Source organism: Stenella coeruleoalba (genome assembly GCF_951394435.1).
Source record: "Stenella coeruleoalba genome assembly, chromosome: 4".
NCBI classification, from domain to species: Eukaryota; Metazoa; Chordata; class Mammalia; order Artiodactyla; family Delphinidae; genus Stenella; species Stenella coeruleoalba.
The window spans coordinates 137,627,241-137,650,623 of record NC_137149.1 but is presented as its reverse complement, the minus strand read 5'-3'; the positions used below and the strand labels follow the sequence as shown (position 1 = coordinate 137,650,623).

Sequence of the window (23,383 nt, the reverse complement as noted above, 5' to 3'; positions counted from 1 at the left end):
TCATATTATATATGGGAAATTTTAAATGTGTGGGCACAAACGGTGGGAGCTGCGATCCCAGCTTGAAGACAGCAAAGGGCAGGCGCGCTTCAATCCTCTCCCCGAGGGCCCTCCTCGCGCCAGGTGCGTCCAGCCTCGCCTGGAACCGCTCGCCCGCCCGCGGCCGCGCACTTCTGACCCGAATCGACTCGGCCTCCAGCCAAGAGTCCGCTCCGCATCCGCTCCCGCACTCCAGCAACTGGCGGGAGTGATACAACACCGGAGTCAAATTACAACCCGCAATTAACATATGAATTTACGAAGGAAAAAGAAAGGAGCAGGGAAGAAAGAGAAAAAAAAAAAAAAAAACCCTAGAGCGGGCGCCCGAGCGCTAGGTTAGCAGGAACTTTTCCCCGGGTGTAAAAACTCTTTGATTGGCTGCTCGCACGCGCCTGCCCGCGCCCTCCATTGGCTGAGCAGACACGCGACCGGCGCGAGGAGGGGGCTGGGAGAGGAGCGGGGGGAGACACACTGGCGCGTGCCGCTTTTTAAAGGGGCGCAGCGCCTTCAGCAACCGGAGAAGCTTCGTTGCACGCGACCTGGTGTGTGATCTCCGAGTGGGTGGGGGAGGGTTGAGGAGAAAAAAAAAAAAATAAGACATTGCAGTAGAGACCCGGGAAGGGTTTTTTTTGTTGAGCTTGTTTGCCAGCGGCTCCTCCAACCCTGCGCCTCCGAGCTTCTGCAGTGCAATGTCCCGCCTGCTGCATGCACAAGAGTGGGCTGAAGTGAAGGAGCTGGGGGACCACCACCGCCATCCCCAGCCGCACCACCTCCCGCAGCCGCCGCCATCACAGCCACCTGCGACCCTGCAGACGAGAGAGCATCCGGTCTATCCGGCCGAGCTGTCCCTCCTGGACAGCACCGACCCACGCGCCTGGCTGGCTCCCACTTTGCAGGGCATCTGCACGGCACGCGCCGCCCAGTACTTGCTCCATTCCCCAGAGCTGGGTGCCTCCGAGGCCGCGGCGCCCCGGGACGAGGCGGACGGCCGGGGAGAGCTGGTGAGAAGGAGCGGCGGCAGTGGCAGCAGCAAGAGCCCGGGGCCGGTGAAAGTGCGGGAACAGCTGTGCAAGCTGAAAGGCGGGGTGGTGGTAGACGAGCTGGGCTGCAGCCGCCAGCGCGCCCCTTCCAGCAAACAGGTGAACGGGGTGCAGAAGCAAAGGAGGCTGGCGGCCAACGCCAGGGAGCGACGCAGGATGCACGGGTTGAACCACGCCTTCGACCAGCTTCGCAACGTTATCCCGTCCTTCAACAACGACAAGAAGCTGTCCAAGTATGAGACCCTGCAGATGGCCCAGATCTACATTAACGCATTGTCCGAGCTACTTCAAACGCCCAGCGGCGGGGACCAGCCACCGCCGCCGCCAGCATCATGCAAGAGCGGACACCACCAACTTCGCGCCGCCGTCCCCTACGAAGCAGGCGCGGGCACCGCGACCGCAGCGGGGACACCGCCAGCCTCGGGAGTGGGGCAGCGGCCGACCCCGCCCGGAAGCTGCCGGACTCGCTTTTCGGCCCCGGCCTCCGCCGGAGGATACTCGATGCAGCTGGAAGCTCTGCACTTCTCGACTTTCGAGGACAGCGCCCTGACGGCGATGATGGCGCAAAAGAACTTGTCGCCTTCGCTGCCTGGGGGCATCCTGCAGCCAGTGCAGGAAGAAAGTAGCAAAACTTCGCCGCGGTCCCACAGAAGCGACGGAGAGTTTTCCCCCCATTCCCATTACAGTGACTCGGATGAGGCAAGTTAGGAAGGTGACAGAAACCCGGAAAACTGAGACAGAAACAAAATCACCCTTTCCCAGGGCGCGGAAAGCCCCGCGGGCAAAGATCCCCGCACCCTTTTAAATTTTGCTAAGCGATGGTCGTTGTTTAGCAACGGCTTGGCTTCAGATGGCAGCTACATTTGATGGTTTGCAAAAGCCGCCGCTGTTCCAAACTCCCTATCGTCCATATTGTTCGGTGAAAGCTTGCTGTTAAAGTTGGGTTCTTTCCTCCCACAGTCTGCTCCCCTTGTAGAGAGATAAGGTATAATTATATGTACTCATACATAGCATCATTATTCTAGTTCCCTGCTGCCAATACGCTGCTAAAACGTCGCATCTTCTTCTCTGTCACTGGTTTGTGTTTGATTTATTTTATACCCTGGGCATCCATCCCTGTGTGTTGCGCGCACTCACGTGTGGGAGAGTGAGTATTCCGAGGTTGTCTCCCAAAATGCATTATGAAACGCAAAGTTAATGCTTCCAAAGTGGATAACTTTTGACTATGGAACTGTCAGAAAGCAAGGAACTTTGAGGTTTCTATATCGTATAAACATACCCAGTATGTATATCGGACCGCGAGAACCTTGGCGTCTTTTAGGAAACTTGGCGCACGCACTTTATCAGCCGCTACTGCTGCGGCTCTGGGACAAACTCAACTGCCAATTGCAGACCAGTTTTGTTTCTGTTTTTTAAACACGGCCACTTACCCTTAAGCTCTTTGCAAATGTTTGTTTTTAAAAATTAAATAAAAAAACCACATCTAGTAGTGTCAAAAGCATTTGGTCAATTTTATTCTGCTTTGTTAATATTAGAAAACTTATTTATTATTGAGTGTTTGCTACCATTTCTACTTATCTTGATTCGTTTTTTTTTTTACGTTTTCTACTCGAGATCATTTTATTTTAATTTAGCAAAGCCAACTGCCATTGTTTTATGTATTCCTTTTGCAAATGATAAAAATAAACGTGAAAATAACTTCTATTTGTCACTTACTTATTTCATTCTAATATAAGCATTAAAAACAGTTTAAAATGACCTTGAAGATTTGGATTGTCTTCTATTAAATGCAAATTTGTGTGACCCAAGAGTTTTGAAGAAAAATTCCGTTACAGACCTTGTGCCTTCACATAGTACCAGAAATCCTATATAGAAAAGTGTTTAAGTCAATAATTAAATTGTGAGGTAAAACCTTTCCCAAACTTGCAGTACAATTGTGCCTTTAGAATCTCTCCAGGATCTTTCCATGCTTCCTTATTCCATTCCCAACAATTCCTGCAAGAAATTGAGATCTCTTAGGATCTAGCCAGGGGTAGTGAACTTTACCAGGATTAGCTATTTCACTTCATAAAAACTTTAGCCAGGCTGAAAGCTTTTCTTGTAGTTCAAATACACAACACAAGCTTTCTCTCCTTTCCTCCCTCTGTCTCTCACTTTCTCTCCTCTTTCTGGGGGGAGTGAGAGAGGCGGGGAGAGGAAAAGAGAACAATGGAAAAGAACTTGAGGGGAAAGGGGTATCGAGGCTCATTGATTCAATGAGCAGTTGTCCTAGGAAATCAATTTCCTGCAGTTGTCCTAGGAAATCATTGAGCTACACTCATTTTTTTTTCTTTCCAAACAATTCTGCTTCTTCCAATGAAGATGATGTTTGCTTTAATTTTGTCCTTCTGACTTAATGCCTATGTAGAAAACATTTAACTACATTTTTGAGTCGGTCACAGAAACTAACAGTGCGCTCACTCTCACCTCAGGGTCCTCAGGAAAAGTATATTCTGGTTCTCAGGATCACAGATTTTGAAAAAGCCAATACAGCGCGTGTATGGGAGAGATCAGAAAGCAGACCTTTAAAAATGTTTTTGGCAAACGTGAGAGTAAAACTATTTGTTAAACTAAAGATTGGCCAAATTTCCACTGGCTAAACTTCGCTGGATTTGAGAGGTTGATTTTAAGCTAAATCCTTTGTATTTTGTGTCTACATTGAGGTAACAAATTGCGAGAACAGGGAAGCGGGGTGGGGGGAGGGCGCAGCGAGAGAGGGTTAGTTTAATTGCTCCTGCGTCCTCTTCTCCCTGCCAGCACCTTGAAAAAAAAGGAGAGCGCCACAAACTGGGTTTGCGGAAAAAGTAATGGGTGAGGGAGTACAGTTCTGGTCTTGAGCAGGGAACCGAGGAAGAAGCTATTAGCTGACCACCTAGGGATCCATGGCTTTCACCTGACCAAGGGAAGCCAGAGCCTCCGCCAGCACTCTGCGAGAGGTGAGCGGCGGCTCGTGACGCTTTCCAGGGGCAGAAACAATGCACCTGTCCCCTAGATAACCTTTTGCACCCAATGAGTTTGCCGTGCTCCCGATAAATATCAGGAATCTTCGGGCTGCTGAATAAATCAAGCGATTGCTTCTAACACATTTCCATTTCGCTCTCAATAAGCAGACTCAACAGGCATGGACATACAGCAACCCTGCAGAATGTGCACACACATATTTATAGTTTTTTGGCTTGGTTTTGCGTGCATGTGTGGATAGAAAGAGAGAAGAGGACCTAGAATGCTTTTACAACTCTTACGAATGAGTAGGGGAAGGACAGGACTAAGAAAAATAAAGCTGCGATATTTTTTTCCTCAAGGAAAATAATCTATATTTCATTTCCCAAAAGTTTCTGCTCCTTTTGTGTTAACCAGAGTTAAAAGCTTCTTACAAGTTATTCCTTTTCTTTTCATGGACTCGTAGAAATTTCAAAACTCTTCCTTGCCATCTTTTACAAATGAAGAAACGACTCCCCCTGAGTTGCCCCAAAATTACACAGCTTGAAAATGTCAATATCCAGAACTGAGCTTACTACTCCCACCCACTAGGTCAATGTGCTCACAAAATTTTCTCTAAGAAAATCGATAGTTAGGAGCTACAGCTATGTAAATGTTCAGGGGTCTTCCCCCTTGTACCCCAATGATAGATATTTATACTTTTAAATGTTAGTGGCATTATATATGAATTGGAGAAAATGCCAGCTTCATTCAATGGAATCACTTTCCATTTCTTCTGAAAAGAACAGCCATACAGAATATCAGATTGGAAATTCTATATCACACTGACTGAAAAGTGAGGATGAATTCTTCTGACCCATCAAGATATGCAAAAAAAAAGCCAAATTACTCTCTGATAAATTAAGTGTTCAAAGTTCAGATGAGGACTTTCACCTCTTTTCTTTTCTTTCCTTCATTCTATTACTTTCTTTCTTTTAACACTGGCATTTCTTTGAAAGAGATGTCCAATCACATTTCCATTTTAAGGTTCTGCTATGGAGTTTGCATAACAAACGTCTGGCAGCTCTGCTCTCTTACACTCCATTAACAAGCTGTAACATATAGCTGCAGGTTGCTATAATCTCATTAATATTTTGGAAACTTGAATATTGAGTATTTCTGAGCGCTCATTCCCCATATGCCAGACCACTCCTGCCATGCTGACTGGTTCCTTTCTCTCCATTATTAGCAATTAGCTTCTACCTTCCAAAGTCAGATCCAAGTATCCAAGATACTAGCAAAGGAATCAACTATGTGTGCACGTTAAGCATGCTTAATATCACCCAAACAAACAAAGAGGCAGCATTTCTTAAAGTAATGAAGATAGATAAATCGGGTTAGTCTTTGGCCAGGCTGCTGGTGCTTTCTGGAGTTTTATATACGTTAAACAGCTTGCTTCATATTCTGTCTTCCACCCCACCACCACTTTTATTTGTGGAGGATTTTGGCTGACCACACTTTTTGAAACGTATTTGATTTCACGGAAAACTGCAGGAAGTTTCTTTTTGGCAACTGTCAAGTTTAAACACTTCTCCGTGGTACCCTGTTCACTGGGGGTCCAGCTTGACCAGAAGAAAAAGGGGGGGGGTGGTTAATTTCCTTAATCTTAACCAAGGCAGGACCAAGGCTTTCATTAGGCCTTTCTATTGATTTTATAGATTTAAACCTGAGCCAAGTAAGCAGTCTTTCATTAAAAGGATATCTTGTAGTTACTTCTCCCCTCTGCTCATTTGAAAGTTCAAGACCCATTTGGCAACTGCAATCTAGACTTGTCGACTGCACTCTGGAAACCCCAGCAAGTCCTAGTGAGAGTTAAACGCGACCTCTCGTCGTTGGATCGCTTGCCGTCGGTGTTGCGAGATGCGGTGGGAGATGGGGGCTGGGAGGTAGTTGGAATCAAGGTGAAGTTTTCCTCGTTGCTTTTGACCCCTGCTCTCACCAGCCATCCTCCCCCCTAGGTCGGACAGAGTCCTGGACGCGGCCCATGGAGGTCCCTCCCCTTCTGCTAGGCCACTAGCAAGAAGAGGCTAACGGAGCGCAGAACGGGTTAAATCCTGGGATGCAGGGGAGAGGCCGGGGAGGAGGGAAGTCGGGGGAAGATAAAGAAAAGGACAGGAACCGAGAAGCGTGGAGGTGCTTTGCCGTAATGGAAGCGTTTCTTAATTAGAGGACGGCTGACAATAGAGGGGCTGGCAGAGACTCCTGGCCGCGGTGCCGAGCGTCTGGAGCGGAGCACGCGCTGTCAGCTGGTGAGCGCACTCTCCTTTCAGGCAGCTCCCCGGGGAGCTGCGCGGCCACATTTAACACCATCATCACCCCTCCCCGGCCTCCTCAACCTCGGCCTCCTTCCCATCCGCGGCCTTCCTGGGCCCCCCACCGGCAGAACTCGCAGCAGCGAGCGTCTCTCGCCGCCTCCCGCGCCCGGCCCCGGCCCCTCTCCTCCCCCAGCTTCGCAGCGGGAGCCGCCACCGCCCACTGCCCCTCCCGGCAACCGGCCCGGCGAGGAGAGAAGGCGCGCAGAGCTAAAGCCAGGCGATGCCACGGGGAGGGAAGCTGGCGGCGGCGGCGGGCGAGCCGCGGGGTCGCCCGGGACGGACGGAGGCACCTGAAGCCGTGGAGCGGGACGGGGGAGCCGGCGCACCCTCCCTGCGGCGCCAAGGGCCTCGCGGACGCGCTGCGCGACTCTCCGGCCCAGGGCTTGCCCTGGAAGATGCGATCACCTCTTCTCGTCAAAGATTCAGTTCTTCAGTCCCCCGCTTATGCTAAAATATTCTATAGACTCTCTGTCTGTGGAGGCTGAGAGTTTAATTGGAAAGAGTGCACGGGCACTGTCTCTCACAATCCAGGGCTCAGACACAAGTATACGACTTTCTTTCCTGCCGCTCCTTGAGAAAAGCAGAACTAAGCATTTTGGAGCAAAGATTTGGGGCCTCTCTCCATTCCACAGTGCCTTTTGCTATTTCAGCCCTGCTTCCAAAAACAAGAGGCAAATAAAAGTGGGTCTTGCTGCCTAATCTCCAGGGAGCCTAGGCCCACGCTGCAAGCTCATACTTTTCTTCAGGGAAACCGGAAATTTCCCCCAAAGGCATGAAAAGCTAGATGCTCTCCAATATAAGTTTTCTGGTTTTGGTTTTAGTTTTAACAATTCTGATTAAAGAGTTACGTGATCTCATAAAGGAAATGGTGTTTTGATGGCCAGCAGGTTCACCAGGCCCAGCTATTCTCAGGATGAGGAAGGAAGGTGTGGGCTAGGATCTCAGGTGGCTATCTTGGGATTTCCCAATCCAAGGGAGGTAGTTGTTCTTTGAGACCACTAGCCACTTATTTTTCTCTTCCAAAGACAGTTGCTCACAATCCTTGTTGCTTTCTGCCCCTACAAACTCTTGTCTCTGTGGTGCTGGTGGGGGAAGGACTAGGATTGGGGGGGTCCTCAACCTGGGGGTGAGGTAGCTTTTTTTTTTTTTTTTTTTTTTTTTTACAGTAGGCGGGCCTCTCACTGTTGTGGCCTCTCCCCTTGTGGAGCACAGGCTCAGCGGCCATGGCTCACGGGCCCAGCCGCTTCGCGACATGTGGGATCTTCCCGGACCGGGGCACGAACCTGTGTCCTCTGCATCGGCAGGCGGACTCTCAACCACTGCGCCACCAGGGAAGCCCGAGGTAGCATTTGAAGAAGGAGTAGGCATCATTTGTGGCCTTTGGATCTTAAAGGCCACAAAACTAAGAGACATCTGAAAACATAGGGCCACTAGTGGATCAGGAAAGTAGAAGGTCAGTTCTTTTCATATTTAATAACATGTATCTGCTTCTGGAAACAACCTAGCAAAAATATACAGTATTTTTTTTCCTAAAATTTCTTATAACCCAACAGATGTTGATTTGGTAGGTCAAAGAGTCATGCCAGGAAGCTTCCTACAGCACTCCCAGCTGAATCCGATGCAAGTGGAAAAAGGACGTTATGAAAAACACTGACCTACAGGAGTCTCTGACAGACCACGTTTTGAGATTTCCTATGGAAATGAACACTGGCTACAGTAATCCCCTTTTGCCTTCTTTTATGACACTCAGTCATTCTTCCAAGAAGAGAGAAGCTGGCAATTTAGCTTCTTGGAGCCCATGAACCTGACTTTGCTGCTTTCACCCTATGGGGCCTGGGACAATATGCTCTAGGCCTGAGGTATTTTAACTCTAAAGTGACACCAGCTGCCTTTGGAGGCATAAGGGCATCAGACAAGGAGGTACAAGACCTTTGCCTCCTGGCTCATGAGAGAAGCCAAAATCATAACCAGTGAATGCCTGTGAAAAGCAGGGAGCACGAATTTTCTCAGGCTACACAAACTCTAAGAGAAATAGGGGGACAGAGTCGGGGTGTCATGATGCCCTTAGTTTAAGTTTGGTAAACAAAGTCCGTAACAACTCAGCATGAGTTTAGAGGGCCATTGACTTCCAAGGAAGAGTCAGCCACCTGACCGAAAAAGTAATTGTTCCCTTGTGTTGATAATGGTAATCCGAGAATACAGAGGAAAGAAATTTTATGATTTAGAAGGCAATGATCTCATGAAAGAGCAGGACTTCCTTTGGTGAATAATTCTTTTACTCCTTCCAAACTCTTTCTCCACTGTCTCTTATTCATGTTCCCCCATCTTCTCTTCTTCATCAATGAATAGGCACTTCCTGGGTGCTGATGGCAGAGTAGGACTGGGGTTAACCACCAGGAGAGGAACACAAAAATAATATAGAGCCTCTGCCCTTACAGAACGTAGAACTTGGTGGAATCTCAGAGTGAAACATGGAAAAGAAGCTTTGTGCCCTGGGTGAGAGTGGCATTCTTGCTACAAATGGGCCAACCAGCTTTGTAGTCTTATGCTGGCCATCAAATTATTTCATCCACAGTTCCAAGGGTACCCTGTTCATAGCCTTCATTGTTTCCTTCAAAACTAACAGAGATTCTGAGTGGTGTGAAACCCTCGGAGCTAATCTTCAAATCAACCACAATTCTAGTCCCTTCCTTTTGAACTCAGAGGATACCTTTATGTTGTTTTTTATAAAGTTGTTAGTGAGAGTGTAGTCATAAATTCATACCAGAAGAAACTGGGGCTCTGGGAGACATCAAATGGCCTGCTGAAGGTAACATAGCCTCAGCACCACAGAGACCAGAGTCACAGGTCTCCCTGAGTCGAGGGTCAGAGTTCTTTCTGCCGAATTTCACCTGCCTCGGGTGCATATTTTCAGCCAGTCACCTTACACCTGCCCCTCCTATTCTTGGTCAAACTTGCCGGTGATGGTGTTAGAGATTCCTAAACTCTTCCATTTTACACTTGCTCCAGAGAGAGAGAATTCTTTGGAGATGGCCACGAATCAGGCTCCAATTCAAGGTGACAGATTTAAGAGATAACTGGTTAGCGTAATTTTCAGTTAGAATGCCAGCTCTGTTCCTCTGATTCAGCTGATACTGGACCTGAGTGCTCTTATCCTGTATAGAAATTCATTTCTGCTCTCACCTGGACAAATTCATCCAAATACTAAACACACATGCAGGTTAGGGAATGAGACAAGAGAATGTTATATGAGGGTGTGTCCTGAAGAGTAATGGTCCCAAAGCACGTAATTTCCCCCAAGTTGTCACTCTATCTATGCTTGTAAGGTTGGTGAGAAAATGGGGCTATAATTTTTACTGTTTCTCTTGAAGGGTGAAGTAAATTAACCTGCTACATTTGTAGCTGTGGATTCGTTCAATGATAACATGCATTTTTTATTCCCCTGGTCATCTGAGCTATCGGCTTTTTTCCCTTAAACCTTCTTCCAAGTAACATTTACCACTGCCTGATGGGTTCAATATCTGAAAAAATATCTCTTTGTTTTGAAAAGTTCTGTTCTCTACCTATCACAATCAGCACTCCACTTTCTAACACTTCCATTCACTGGTTTAAAGCAATCTCTTGTGTATTGCTTGTGACTCAGATGCTTTCACAACCTGCCCCCCACCACGAAGAGTGAAGTGAGGACTAGGGCTGTTTAAGAAGCAGAAAATATTTCTAATCAAAAAGAGGAAAATTTGCAAGCGGTTACATAGGCCACATTTTAGGGCCAAGAAATAAAATTTGTACTTGCTGTCATGCCTAAATACGTTCCCACAGGGTACGTATCCCTCATTGCTCCTTCCCACCTGCATCCCAGGACAGCTCCTAAGGACTGAGTTCAGAGTCTTTTTTGCCAAGTCCTAAACCCAGACTGCTTCCTAACCTGTCCTGCATTATGGTATCATGTGACCCACCTAGCCAAACTCCCCTCCGCGCACACGCACTATTTTGGACTGTCTATATGACTCCTATTTCCAGAAAGGGAGTTCAAAGCTGTGACAAAGCATCTTTTCTACTTAGCCCTACTCTGAAAATGACCCTAAGGAGTTCACTATAGGCTAGGAGGCTGCTTTCCCAATATTCTGTTGTATGTGTCTCTCTTCTCATCCCTCCACTGTGTCCATTTTGCTATCAACAAAGAGAGGTGTGACCTACTCAAACCAAGGACATGGCTTTGTTTCAGTGTTTTCTTACATGTCCAAGGACTGGAGGGTGGGGCAGGGAGGCATATTTGCTCAGCCAAAGACTATATTAATGAGGAAGCCCAGGGCTTCTCAGGGCTATGGAAGGCGGGCGGGGGGGGGGGGGGGGAGTAATTTAGTCGGGTCCTTTTGGGAGAGTCTCTGGAGCGCTTTCCCAGGTACCAGCCATTTTACATGTGGGTCCCTTTGGGTGTACCCTCCTCTCCACCCTCACGCTCCTGGGAAATAAAGAAGAAAGTAATTCATCTTGTTAACCAGGGCTTGTCCTCAAAATTCTGCTTTCACCTCTGAGCTCACCACTTCTGGGTGCCTCTCCAATCCTCCAAGATGTCATGAAGATTCATCCTTTTTCTTTTCTCCTGGAACCTCAAGCAAAGCTCTATATACTCCACTGAAATTGCTGCTTTATTTTAAAGGGCCAGCCCCTTGAGGGTAGGAAGCCATATCTACTTTGACTTTGTCACTGTCCCGATGGTAGACAGATAGTACCCATGGAAGAGAGAAGTGAGAATCAAGGTCACCCAGGCCTCTGCGTGCTCTGCTGGGCCACAGAATCCCTTGTCTTGCTTTCTCTTTAAATTAGACTCATTAACTCGACTGCAGCCAACACCAAAACGTCTCTGTCTTGAAAACTCTTACAAGGCCTTTCTAACCGTTCTTCCTGCCCTTCTTTGACTTTTTTCCTAACCCCTGAGCTCCCCAGGCTGGGGTAAGTGCTACCACCTCTGTGTTCCGATGGTCCTTTTAATAAGTGCCGTTGTTAACTATTTGGGAAGCGCTTTTCCGTGAGCCCCTCGAATCAGAGCAAGGTATCCGAGCTCAGAGACCCCCCAGTAGGCCTTCCCGGTATTTATCTGAAACGATCGATGCCCCGAGGTCGTCTCGCAAAGATGCTTCCCGCGCTGACCCCGTGCGCTGGGGACCTGAGGACGCGCGGCCGCCGCTCCGGCCACACCGCGCGATCCCCGGAAGGCCGACGCGCCCTGCCAGCCTCTTGTCTCCCTCACTTTCCCTCGCTACCTGCGTTTTCTAGAGCATTAGTCCCTTCCGCAGACCGTCTTCCCTTCCTTCTTAGGAGCTCTCAAGGGCTTCTCATTCGTTCTCTGCTTTCAGTTGTCACGTCTCTATCACTCCCCCCAGCCCTTATAAGTCATCTCGTGGGCCCTTCCTCACGTTTTTCTTCCCCCACGTCCTCGCTCTTTGGTCCCCAGTACTGATCCTTGTGGCTAGTGATTTTATTTCGCGTTTCTGCTCCTTTACCAAAGCCTCTCTAACCTCATCGCTCTCCATTCCTTGGGTTTTCCCTCTTCGCCTCTCGCCTCCCGCGCTCAGGGCTGGACCCGAGCAGCCCCTGCGCTGCGTGGCGTGCATGACTGCACGGCTTCCTCCCAGCGGCGGGGCAGGGGTGATGCAAGTTCACACCTTGCAGAGATCGAAAACTCTGCAGCGCCTCCTGTAGGAGCGGCTGCGGGCATCTGCCCTGAACTCTGGCCCGGGAAGGGAGCAGAGGCGGGAAGCGCGGCTGGGCGAAGAGCTGGGGAAACCAGATCTCCTGTCAGTGTGAACTGCAGGTTTTCTCTCCCTGGGTTTTCTTCTCCCCTATTCTTTTTTCCCTCCCCTCTCTCTCCAGACGAAAAGCCCCAGCAGTGTTTCGTTGGCTGCGCTGTCGACTTTCGCCTCCTAATCTCGGTTAATCAACTCGGGATCACTGATGCAGGTCAGCACCAGCCCATCTGTTTGATCAAGAGTCAGAGATCTCTATTTCTTTTGCGGTCAGAATTCTTCCCCCGGGCAGGCACCTTGCTATAGTAACCTTCATTTAATACTCCCGTTATCGTTAGCATCAGAGCTCACCAACACGTCTTTGCTCGGAAGGATTCCTCCGCCGGCCTGCAATATTCACACGGCTTCAAGGAACGCCTTTTTCAAGTTCACCTTGACTGCCACCCAGAGAACTTGCTGCTGCTTTCAATACCGAATAGCCACTAGGCAATACACTTTTCAGGATGATTTCTCTCTAAAAACCATCCTCAGTTCTTTCTGTTTCTTTTCGTCGTGTACTGTTTTCAGTTTATTTTCATCTAGGCAATAAATGAAATTCTCCCAAAGACTCTGTCTTCAATCAATGGGAATAATTTTGGTCCATCATGCTGGTAAACTGGTTTGCAGGACATTTACAAAGAACAATAGAGGAAATACAATGAACCATTCAGAACTGTGTCCTGAAGTTTACCAAGGTAATTGATCCTTTCACTGGCTGCTCCTGAATTTTTCAACAGTAAACTAGTTTCATCTCTAACTGATGGTTTCACCATTATATGTTTCACAGACAGCAGAAGATTTAAATAATTTCAAAATTTACTCCATAAGGAAGAAAAGAATGAATGCATAAGACATTTGGTTAAAATAATAATACTTGAAGAAATCAGAAGAGAGAGGAAGGGAAGGAGGGAGGGAGAGAGGGAGAGAGGGAGAGAGGGAGGGAGGGAGAGAGAGAGAGAGAGAGAGAGAGAGAGAGAGAGAGAGAGAGAGAGAAGAGAGAGCGCTACTGCAAAACTTACAGAAGGGATTTGCACCTGTACGACTTGAGGTTGCTAATGTCTGCTCAAGTCTAGAGGTATTCACCAGGACAGCTGGCAAATAGGGGGTTAATCATTACAGAAAATGATGCATCATATCTTTTCAGTTTGCTTTATACAGAAGGGCAGTAAAGATTTACGCTTCAGGAGAAGGATAAAACTGGTATTTTCATCGTGTGGTTGCCTCCTTTGAAAGTTTAATTTCTAAGGAAACGTAGATCATCTATGTTATAGAACATCCCTAAAAGAACTCTGATTCTGGTGGAAGATTACCTTGATCTTCTTAGGCTATATGGAAACTTCTTAGATTTCTGAAAAGTTCTAACATCTAAGGCTTACGAGAGTACTGAACTACAGTAACGTTTTTAAAAGAAAATTCTCTAGATAGTTCATTAAATTAGGTAATTGTTTGGCTAAAATAGTTTACTTTCTTGCAGTGTTTAAAAAGGACAGTTTTATCTTCCAATAGTCCTAATTACTCCTAATCACATTTTAATTTAGATAAATTTAGCAAATGTTTTTTTCTCATAGAGACAATGCTTATTTCTTTCTTATATTTGTGGAAAATTAATTCATGGATATAAATAAGATAGGTATATCTTATTACTATATATCTCTCTGGTATTGTGTTTTCCAGTTCCAGTAAAGCAAGGTTGAAAGAGCGTTCTGTCACCAGCAAGTTATTAACAAAAATGGTATTCATTGCCATTCTGGTGTTAGGCAGCATCTGAAGCCCCCTGCAGTTCGATCCTGTGATTATTAACTCACTTCCCACCAGTATCTTATACAGGCCCATTATCTACTGTCAATATTTTTATAACCTATGAGGAGAAGTCCTGCTTATTTCCTGTTAGAAGGGCGGTAACAGGGTTTTTTCTTTTTCTTAAGTAGATAAATATGTACTCTACAAATATGTTTGACTGAGGAGGTAAAAAGGGAGGGAAAGGAGAACTTAGCATCTGCTGTCTCGCAGGCTCATTGTGTGGTTAATAATTGCTCCAGAATAGTTTTACAGGATGTAGGCTTTCAGAAACAAGGGTTACTGAAGGATCCAGGCCTGAAAACTTTTCAATCTGTTCATACACCAAATCCTAGGTAGTCGGTAAGGTTTTTGTTATTGTTGATGTTGTTGTTTTAACCAGCTTACCTCAGCATAAACCGTTTTGCTTTCCTTGCTTTGAGAAATCTCTTAAGGTACATTTTCCTGAAAGAGTGAACTGGTGTGTGTTTTCCCCATTCAAGAGAATGGAGCTCCACAACATAATATTGTTATAGGGGTATATTATGAATACAAGGTTAGTGTTGTCAAGGCTCTACTTTGTATAAATAAACACTTTTTAAAGAGTAACCTTTAGTTCAAACTACGTACTTTAAAAAGTGACATTTATAACCTTCCTGTATTCTTTATCTCATGGCTACTCTGATCAGTTAAAAGACGGAGGTAAATTATCACAGATATGGGATAACATGAAATATTGTGGTGCATCATGATATTTTTAATATAAATTATGACACATAATATTCCACTTTGAAAATTTTCAAGTTGAAAATATTTGTGTCAAGAGTTAGAAGTAGGGCTTCCCCGGTGGCGCAGTGGTTGAGAATCTGCCTGCCAATGCAGGGGACACGAGTTCGAGCCCTGGTCTGGGAGGATCCCACATGCCGTGGAGCAATTAGGCCCATGAGCCACAACTACTAGCCTGCGCGTCTGGAGCCTGTGCTCCGCAACAAGAGAGGCCGCGATAGTGAGAGGCCCGCGCACCGCAATGAAGAGTGGCCCCCACTTGCCACAACTAGAGAAAACCCTTGCACAGAAACGAAGACCCAACACAGCAAAAATAAATTAATTAATAAACTCCTACCCTCAACATCTTAAAAAAAAAAAGAAGTAGAAGATTCTGTGTTTAGAGTTATATCTTTTTAAAAGAGCAGAGATGTGAAGTCCGTCAATCTAATTTTCATTCCTAATTTTCTCACTTATTAATTCTGTATACTTAGGGCAAAGTATTTACCTCTGTGACCCTCAGTATCCTTATCTATACAAGAGGAAAGAACAGTTAAACCTGAGCTCCCTACCTCAGAGGTTGTTGTGAGAATCATATAAGATCACATATAAGATGTATATATGTATGTGTATATGTATATTTACATATGTATGTGTATATGCATTATATATTATATATTTTTATGATAACATATAAGATAACATATATGTGTCAGTCAGGTTAGGCCAGGTTATGCTGTGGTAACAAAACCAAAATCTCAGTGACCTAAGCAACAAAATTTTGTTTCTTGCTCATGATAAAAAACCATAACAAGTCAGTTGGGGCTTAGCTTGTGATCATTTAGGAACCCAGAATGATACAGTAGCCATCATCTGAAAAATTGCCAGATGCAGAGGGAAAGAAGGGTCTGGAGGCAATTATATCATCTGCTTGAAACTGGCATATATCACTTCTGTTCCTAATTCATTGCCTGGAACTAGACAAGGCCCCATCCAACCACAGAAAGGTCAGGAAGCACAAGCCTATTATGGAAGAGACCGGGACTATTCAGCGTACAGCGCTAGCTACCACCACACTTTGTGGGGAAAATTATAAATGGCAAAGTGCTTTACTGCTGAAAAGTGTTATTTATAAAAGTATACTGGGGATTTCTAGGAATTTGAGCCAACGTGAATTCATCTAAAATCAGTACTTTTGTGATTTAACTCTCTGAAGTGAACTTACTTGGAGGTCATTAAATTAAGTGGTATGGATATATCTCCTTGGAGTTACAGAAAACACTGACCCAGAGCGTCCTGACATGAAGCTTGACATTTTACTTGACTCCAAGCCAGATCACAGCTTTCCTAACATATAGGTCCTTAGACGTTCACTGAGACATCTAATTAAGAAAAAAAAAATAGGTCTTGATGCAACAATAGAATTTTTGTTTTGCTCTTGAAGAGCAAAAATAGTGATTAATAATTGTTATATGTATCATTTATGGATAAATTAGTCATCTCCAAGACGAAATAGCAGTCAGATATAGGGAGTAAGAAAGAGCCAATTTTAGTTAATATTACAAAGTGGAAAAAATATATTAAAGTGCCAATAACCTCTCCTTGGGAATATTTTTCATTGTGAAATTATGTGTCATTTCAGGTGGACTCGTTTTGCCTAAGATTTTAGAGCTGGTGTTGCAAATCCATGAGAGATGATGATGACCTGGATCAGGTAATTACTGTGAACAGCGAGGACTTGTCAAATTTTGGATCTAGTTTAAATGTATAGGCACCAGGATTGGCTGACATACCAAAAGTGAGGTGTGAGAGAAAGAAAGGGGACTAACAGCACATCAGAATTTTTGGTCTGAGCAATTGGAGGAATGGAGTTGCCATTAGCTGAGATGAAAAAGAGCAGATGAAACAGCTTGGGTGTGATGGGCAGTAGGCTTGGTTTGGTTGCAGTAAATCTTCTTTAAGGAGCTCTTAGTGACTCCTCTGCTGAGTATCCAGAAGGATTAATCTGTCTGAACAACAATAGAATGAAGGGCTTCCCTGGTGGCGCAGTGGTTGAGAGTCTGCCTGCCAATGCAGGGGACACGGGTTCGTACCCCGGTCTGGGAAGATCCCACATGCCGCGGAGCGGCTGGGCCCGTGAGCCATGGCCGCTGAGCCTGCGCGTCCGGAGCCTGTGCTCCACAACAGAAGAGGACACAACGGTGAGAGGCCCGCGTACCGCAAAAAAAAAAAAAAAAAAAAAAAACTAGAACGAAGTTTAATTAACTTTAAAGAAGCAGTAGTTGAGAGAATCCAGTGTATCATTAGGAAACCTGGATTCTAATCACTTAATATTTAGGCATCTGGGTTCAAATCCTGACATCACCACTTACCATATGGTGGTACCTTGAATAAGTTACTTAACCTCTCCAGAAAGTTTTGTTTCTTCATTTGTCAAGTGGGTATAATAATTGTACTACTTCATAGATTTACCAGTATTGTGGGCTTAACACAGTGCATTGCACATGAGGCGCAGACAATAATTATTTGCCAGTATTTGCCAAACCAATAATATGATGTTTCTCTTTTGCTAGATTGAGAGGTACTGCGGTATCTCTCATTCTCCCTTTATTTGCTAACCCTAGCAAAGCATTTGGAATATAGTAACTGTTAAGTTAATGAGAACCTGCAGCTGAGTGGAGCTGAGAAAGGCTGGAACATACACCCCTTCCCTAGCACTGGCCATTAGTCATTATTCTAGCTAAACCCAGGTAGTAATCATGGAGACAGTTTTATATAGGTAATAGAGATTGAATACATCTCTGACTGTAGAGTTGTGAGGAAAGTTATGTCAGGTAAAAGGAAGAGCCCAAAGCAAAGCAAAGAAATGGAAAGATGTATGATACTCTCTCTGCTCAGATTTCTCAGCGCTTAATTAAATCTGTTTTGGCCTAAATACATTACTCATGTATATTTTCACAAGAGACTAGTACCATCAAGATGGAAATATGAAAGAATGAATTAGAGTAACCTAAAAGGCTGTTGTGGAATTGGGATCGGACCTCTCGTCATTTCTCTGGTAAGCATGGACTCCTTGAATCTTAGTTCCTATATCTACTCAGACTTACAGGCTTGTTGTGAGGATCAAATGAAATTATTCATGTGAAATTTACTAATAACTTTACAAATCAATTTGTAAACTGCAAGGAACTATTAAAGTACGATGGAAATACCAAATTTGAGCAATAAATTGTGAATTAAGAGTACTTGAGAGGGACCTCCCTGCGGTCCAGTGGTTTAGACTCCGTGCTTCCACTGCAGGGGGCACACGTTCAATCCCTGGTAAGGGACTAAGATCCCACATGCTGTGTGGCGTGACCAAAAAAGAAACCAGTACTTGAGAAAGGTTTCAAGTAATAAGGAAGATGGAGTAAGCACACTCTACTCTGTTTCTCCCACTAAATGCACGTATAAATGCAGAAACAGCTATCTGAAGATGCTGAAGAGAAAATTTTAGCAGGAAGATTGGGGGAAATAGCCAGGATTTGAAGTTACACCAAACCAGTGGTGAATTCCTTATCTTTTTTCCTCCAGTATCACCTGGCATAAACTCAAGGGAAGCTCTAAATCCAGAAGTGTGCATGGGTGAAGAGCAAAAAAGCTCTAAGAAAAGCCCTTTCTTTCTGCAAAAAAGATTGTGGAAAAGAGGAATCCCATGGGTCAGAGAAAGGGGAGGAAATCTCCTGCTTTTAAAACTGTTTAAATTATTAGTTTTTCCTTTCTCCTGCCTTAGTCTCCAGATGGTGGTCATGGCCAGGGATGCACATAAAACTCTGAGGGAGGGGAATCCTCTCTATAATGAGAGAGTTATGGTCCCAGCAGTATGGAGTGAATCCTCATTGCTTTTTTTCTTTCTCTGTCCTTTTGCTGCTTGGCAGTAAATGCTGACACAGTTGCGAGAAGAACATGGAGACAGAGGACACTAAAGTCTTAGTTTTCTGTACAGAGGACCAGAAAGGGAGGCCTGTGGGAGCCAGAAGGTGTTGGGCAGATCACTGTGAAGAGGAAAATCAAGAAATCAAACTCATAAAGTTGTGCATGTACTCCAGGGCTGACCTAAGAGCTGTGTACTCATGTATCTGACTTTAATTAGCATACCACTGGCTTTGACAACTGAGTTACAAGGTAGACCATTGCCTAGGTCCCAGACTGGAAACCAGCTGACATTCATCTGGTACTGATCTCAATAGCACTACAAACATTTTGAAAACTGAAATGACATTTGGACCACAAACCAAAGGGGGCAAATCAGAACTTGAAGCCTCCACCTAACCTGCTTGATTGTCTGTTGAAACAAACGCAATAATCAACTTTCCTCTTAAGACTTAAGCAAAACCCACAGTCAAACTACTATTCAATTCTGGATACAATTAAAAATTACTTGCCATATGAAGAATCAGGAAAATTTGAACTCACAAGGTAAAGGAAAATCAACAGATGATCTGATTATACAGATGTTGGAATTATCCAATGAAGACTGCAAAGAACCTATTATAACCATGCTTCATGAAGTTAGGGAGAATACTCTTGAAATAAATGAGAAACCTCAGCAAAGAAACAGAAGACATAAAGTAGAACAAAATACAATTGTAGAATTAAAATATTCAATAACTTAAAAATTACTTACTGGACAAGCTTAACAGCAAAATGGAGATGACAGAATAAAAAGTCAGCAAACTTAAAAAGTAGATCAGGAGAAATTACCCTAAATAACAGAGACCAAAAAAAAAAAAAACCTGTAAAAAAAGTGAACAAAGCCTTGGGTCCCTATAGAACAATACCAAAAGGTCTGAATTTTGTGTCATCCGAGTACCAACAGGAGAGGAGAAAGAACATGGAGCAGAAAAAATACTGGAAAAATTCATGGTTGGAAACTTCCCAAATTTGACAAAGGACAGATTCTAGAGGCTCAGCAAATTCCAAACATGATAACTATAAAGAAATCATTGTCTAGATATCATAATCAAATTGCTGAACAGAAGAAAAGAAAAAAGAAGAATGCCTGAAAGCAACCAGAGAGAAGCAGTACCTTACCCTTTAGGGTAACAATGATTTGAATGACTGGGTTTGTCATCAGAAACCATGTAAATAAGAAGGAAGTGGAATCTTCAAAGTGCTTAAAGAAAAGAACTGTCAACCAAGAATTCTATATCCAGAGCAAATATCCTTCAGAAATAAAGGAAAAATAAAGAAATTCTAAGATGAAGGGAAAATAAGAGAATTTATCACCACAGACCTGCTCTAGAAAATGCCAAAGGAAGTTTCTCAGACAGAACGGAGATAATACAAGATGAAAATTTGGACCATTAGAAATGAAGGAAGAGTAACAGAAATGGTAGAAGCTAGATAAACATAATAAATTATTCTTTCCTCTGAGTTCTTTCAAATATGTATATCAGTAAAAAGCAAAAAATATTGCTTTCAAAAAACATTGTCTTGATTGGATTTTCAGTGTATGTAGAAGTAATACATTTGACAACTACAACATAGATGAGGGAGGTAAAGGAACCTATAGGAATTTTCTACTTTTTCCTTTAATTGGTAAAATATTAATTCAACGTAATACAGTGAAAAGTTAAATATGTGTGTTGTAATCTTTACAGCAACCCTTAAGAAACAAAATTATATAAAGAGACAGTCAAAAACTCAATAGATATATTGGAATAATAAAACATATTAAAATAAGCCAAAGAAAGCAGTAAAGGGGAAACAGAAGCAAAACACAGAGGGAAAAGAAAACAGATAAAAAATGGTAGACCTAATTCCAAACATATCAATAATTTTATTAAGTATAAATAGTTCAAGAAGACAGAATAAAAGATAGAGGTTGTCAGAATGATTTTTTAAAGGCTTAGCTGTACAATGTCTATAAGAAATTTATTTTAAATATTATGATATTGGAAGGTAAAATATAAAATAATGGAAAAAGATATAACATGCAAACACTAATCAAAAGAAAGCTTCAGTGGCTATCTTAATCACAGACACAGTAGACTATAAAGCAAGGAAAATTACTAGGGATTAAGAGAAACATTACATAATAATAAAAAGGAACACTTACAGGAAGACATAAAAACTCCTAAAAATATATGCACCTAACATCAGAACTTCAAAATACATAAAGCCAAAGTGATAGAACTGAAACAAAAAAATCGACAAATCTGCAATTATACTTAGAAACTTCAACATTCCTGTCTCAATAATTGATAGAACAAGTAGACAGAGAAAATAGTAAGAATAGAAGTACTGAATAGCACTATTAACCAATTGGATCTGACTTCTGTAGAAAGTCCAAATCAATAAAAGCAGATTACGTATTTTCTCAAACGTACAAGGGGTATTCACTAAGTTAAGTCATATCCAGCATTACCCTGATGCCAAAACCAAAGATGGTGCCAGAAAATAAAACTAGAGACTACTATCCTTCATGAATATAGACAGAAAAATAATCAATAAAATGCTAACAAATCAAACCCATAAAAAGAGGAATAAACTACGCTCATTTGATATTTGAATATCAACCAATGTAATCCACCATACTAACAGGCAAAAGAAGAAAACCCATATAATTGTATCAATTAAAGCAGAAAAAGCATTTGACAAAATTCAACATCTCTTCATAATAAAAAATATGCAGTAAACTAGGAATAGAGGGGGGCTTTGTTAACCTGATAAAAGTCTTCTACCAAAAACACCTATAGCTAACAGCACGATTCTCGGTGAAACAATGAATGCTTTCCCCCATAAGACAGAGAATAAGGCAAGACTGACAATTCTCACCACTCTTATTCAACATTTTATTGGAAGTCCCAGCCCATGCAGTAAAGCCTGACAACAGATCAGAAAATAAGAATTAATCTGTCATTATTTATAGATGACATACTGTATATGTAAAAAATCTCATGGAATCAACAAAGAAGTTCTTAGAATTATTACGTGAGCTTAACAAGGTTGCAGGCTACAAGTTCAACACACAAAAATCAATCATGTTTGTATATACTATCAATGAACAATTGGAAGCTCAAGTTTTTTTTAAATAGAGCTCATAATACTTCCAAAAAATGAAATATTTCAGAATAAATCTAACAACTTCAAAACACTAATTAAAGAAATAAAAGAAAATCTAAATAAACTGAGAGACATAAACTGTGCATTGGAATAAAAAATGTAGTTAATATGTCACGTCTTCAAATTAATGTACAGATTTAACATAATACCAATCAAAATCCAAGTAGGAATTTTTGTAGATTTACACAAACTGATTCTAAATTTACGTGGAATAACAAAGGAATTTGGACAGCCGAAACAATTTTTAAAAACTACCTGATTTTAAGAATTGTTATAACACTATTTTAATCCATAAATTGTGGTTTTGGCAAAAGGCTAACCACATAGATCCAGGGAACAGAACACAGCATCCAGAAATAGGCCCACACAGTTAAGGTCAACTGATTTTCACAAAGGTGCAAAGTTAATTCGATTGAGAAAGATGATGTTTTCAACAAATCTTGTCAGAGCAATTGGACATTCATGTGTAAAAAAAGAAAACAACCCTCGACTTAAAACATTACATCTTATGTCAAAATGAACTCAAACTGGATTGGAGCTATAAGCGTAACACATAAAACTATAAAATTTTTAGGAGAAAATCATCATGACCTAGGTTTAGGCAAAGAATTCTCAGAATCAACACTAAAAACATGATCTATAAAAGAAGAATACTGATAAATTGGAATTCATCAAAAGTAAAATTTTTCCCTGCAAAAGATACTATTAATAGAATGAAAAGACAAAGTAAAAACTGGAAGAAAATACTTGCAAATCATATATCCAATAAAGTATATTTGTGCAGAATACGTAAGAAGCTGTCTCAAAACCCAACAACAAGAAAAGAAATAATGAGTGTGATGGAATTATTCTGTATCCTGATTGTGGGGATGGTTATATGAATTCATACATGTGTTAAAACTCACAGAAATGCCACCAAAAAGTCAATCATTGTTTGTTCATTTAAAGAATAAAGTAAGAAAAGAAGTACTTAAAAAATACTAATTGTAATTCTAGAAAAATAAAACTACTACCAGAGAAAGCAAATGAAGAGAGATGAAGGTCAACTCACCTTGGTGGTTCAAAGTGTATATACTATGGGTACTAAAGAGAAATTATAAGTCATATACCGTGGCTTTATTGTCATACCTCAGACCCCGTGAGAGAGGACAAAGTCTAGAACATTATGCTTACTGATCTTGAGGGCGACATTTGTTGGAAGAGTCCAGGTTTTAATAATAAATTAGCCAAAACATACACCAGTGTAATTTAACACATAAGCTCTAAGAAAATAGATTTTACCAAGAATCCTATGATTTTTAAAAAAGATATAGAGAACAAAGAAGACGTTCAGAAGAACACATCCATATGGTAGTTAGACAACAAGAAAGGTAGAAAAGCACATTGTATATTTTATTCTTTTATATCAAAGGGTTTGAGGGTGTGTGTGTGTGTGTACTTGCTTTTTCTTTCTTACCAGACTCTCAATTTCTTGAGTACAAGAGCCAAGACAGAAAAGCCTTAGAGGTGGCGATCTCGTTAGGAGTATAAGGTGGAA

The 23,383-nt window shown here is 42.9% G+C and overlaps 1 protein-coding gene and 1 long non-coding RNA gene across 5 annotated transcripts in view; one reads left to right on the top strand and one right to left on the bottom strand.

The window, feature by feature from the left end:
- The window catches only part of LOC307185701, a 133,752-nt gene that overhangs the window by 89,256 nt on the left and 21,113 nt on the right, over positions 1 to 23,383 (bottom strand). The gene's annotated exons all lie outside the window — the stretch shown is intronic.
- Positions 527 to 2,023, top strand: ATOH1 (atonal bHLH transcription factor 1). The gene has a single exon (XM_079919194.1). The coding sequence runs from the start codon at positions 729 to 731 to the stop codon at positions 1,785 to 1,787; it is 1,059 nt and encodes a 352-aa protein (XP_079775320.1). The 5' UTR covers positions 527 to 728; the 3' UTR covers positions 1,788 to 2,023.

What these genes read in the sequence shown, in the direction of transcription:
- ATOH1 (XM_079919194.1), top strand. Translation starts at nt 729, where the DNA reads ATGTCCCGCCTGCTGCATGCACAAGAGTGGGCTGAAGTGAAGGAGCTG.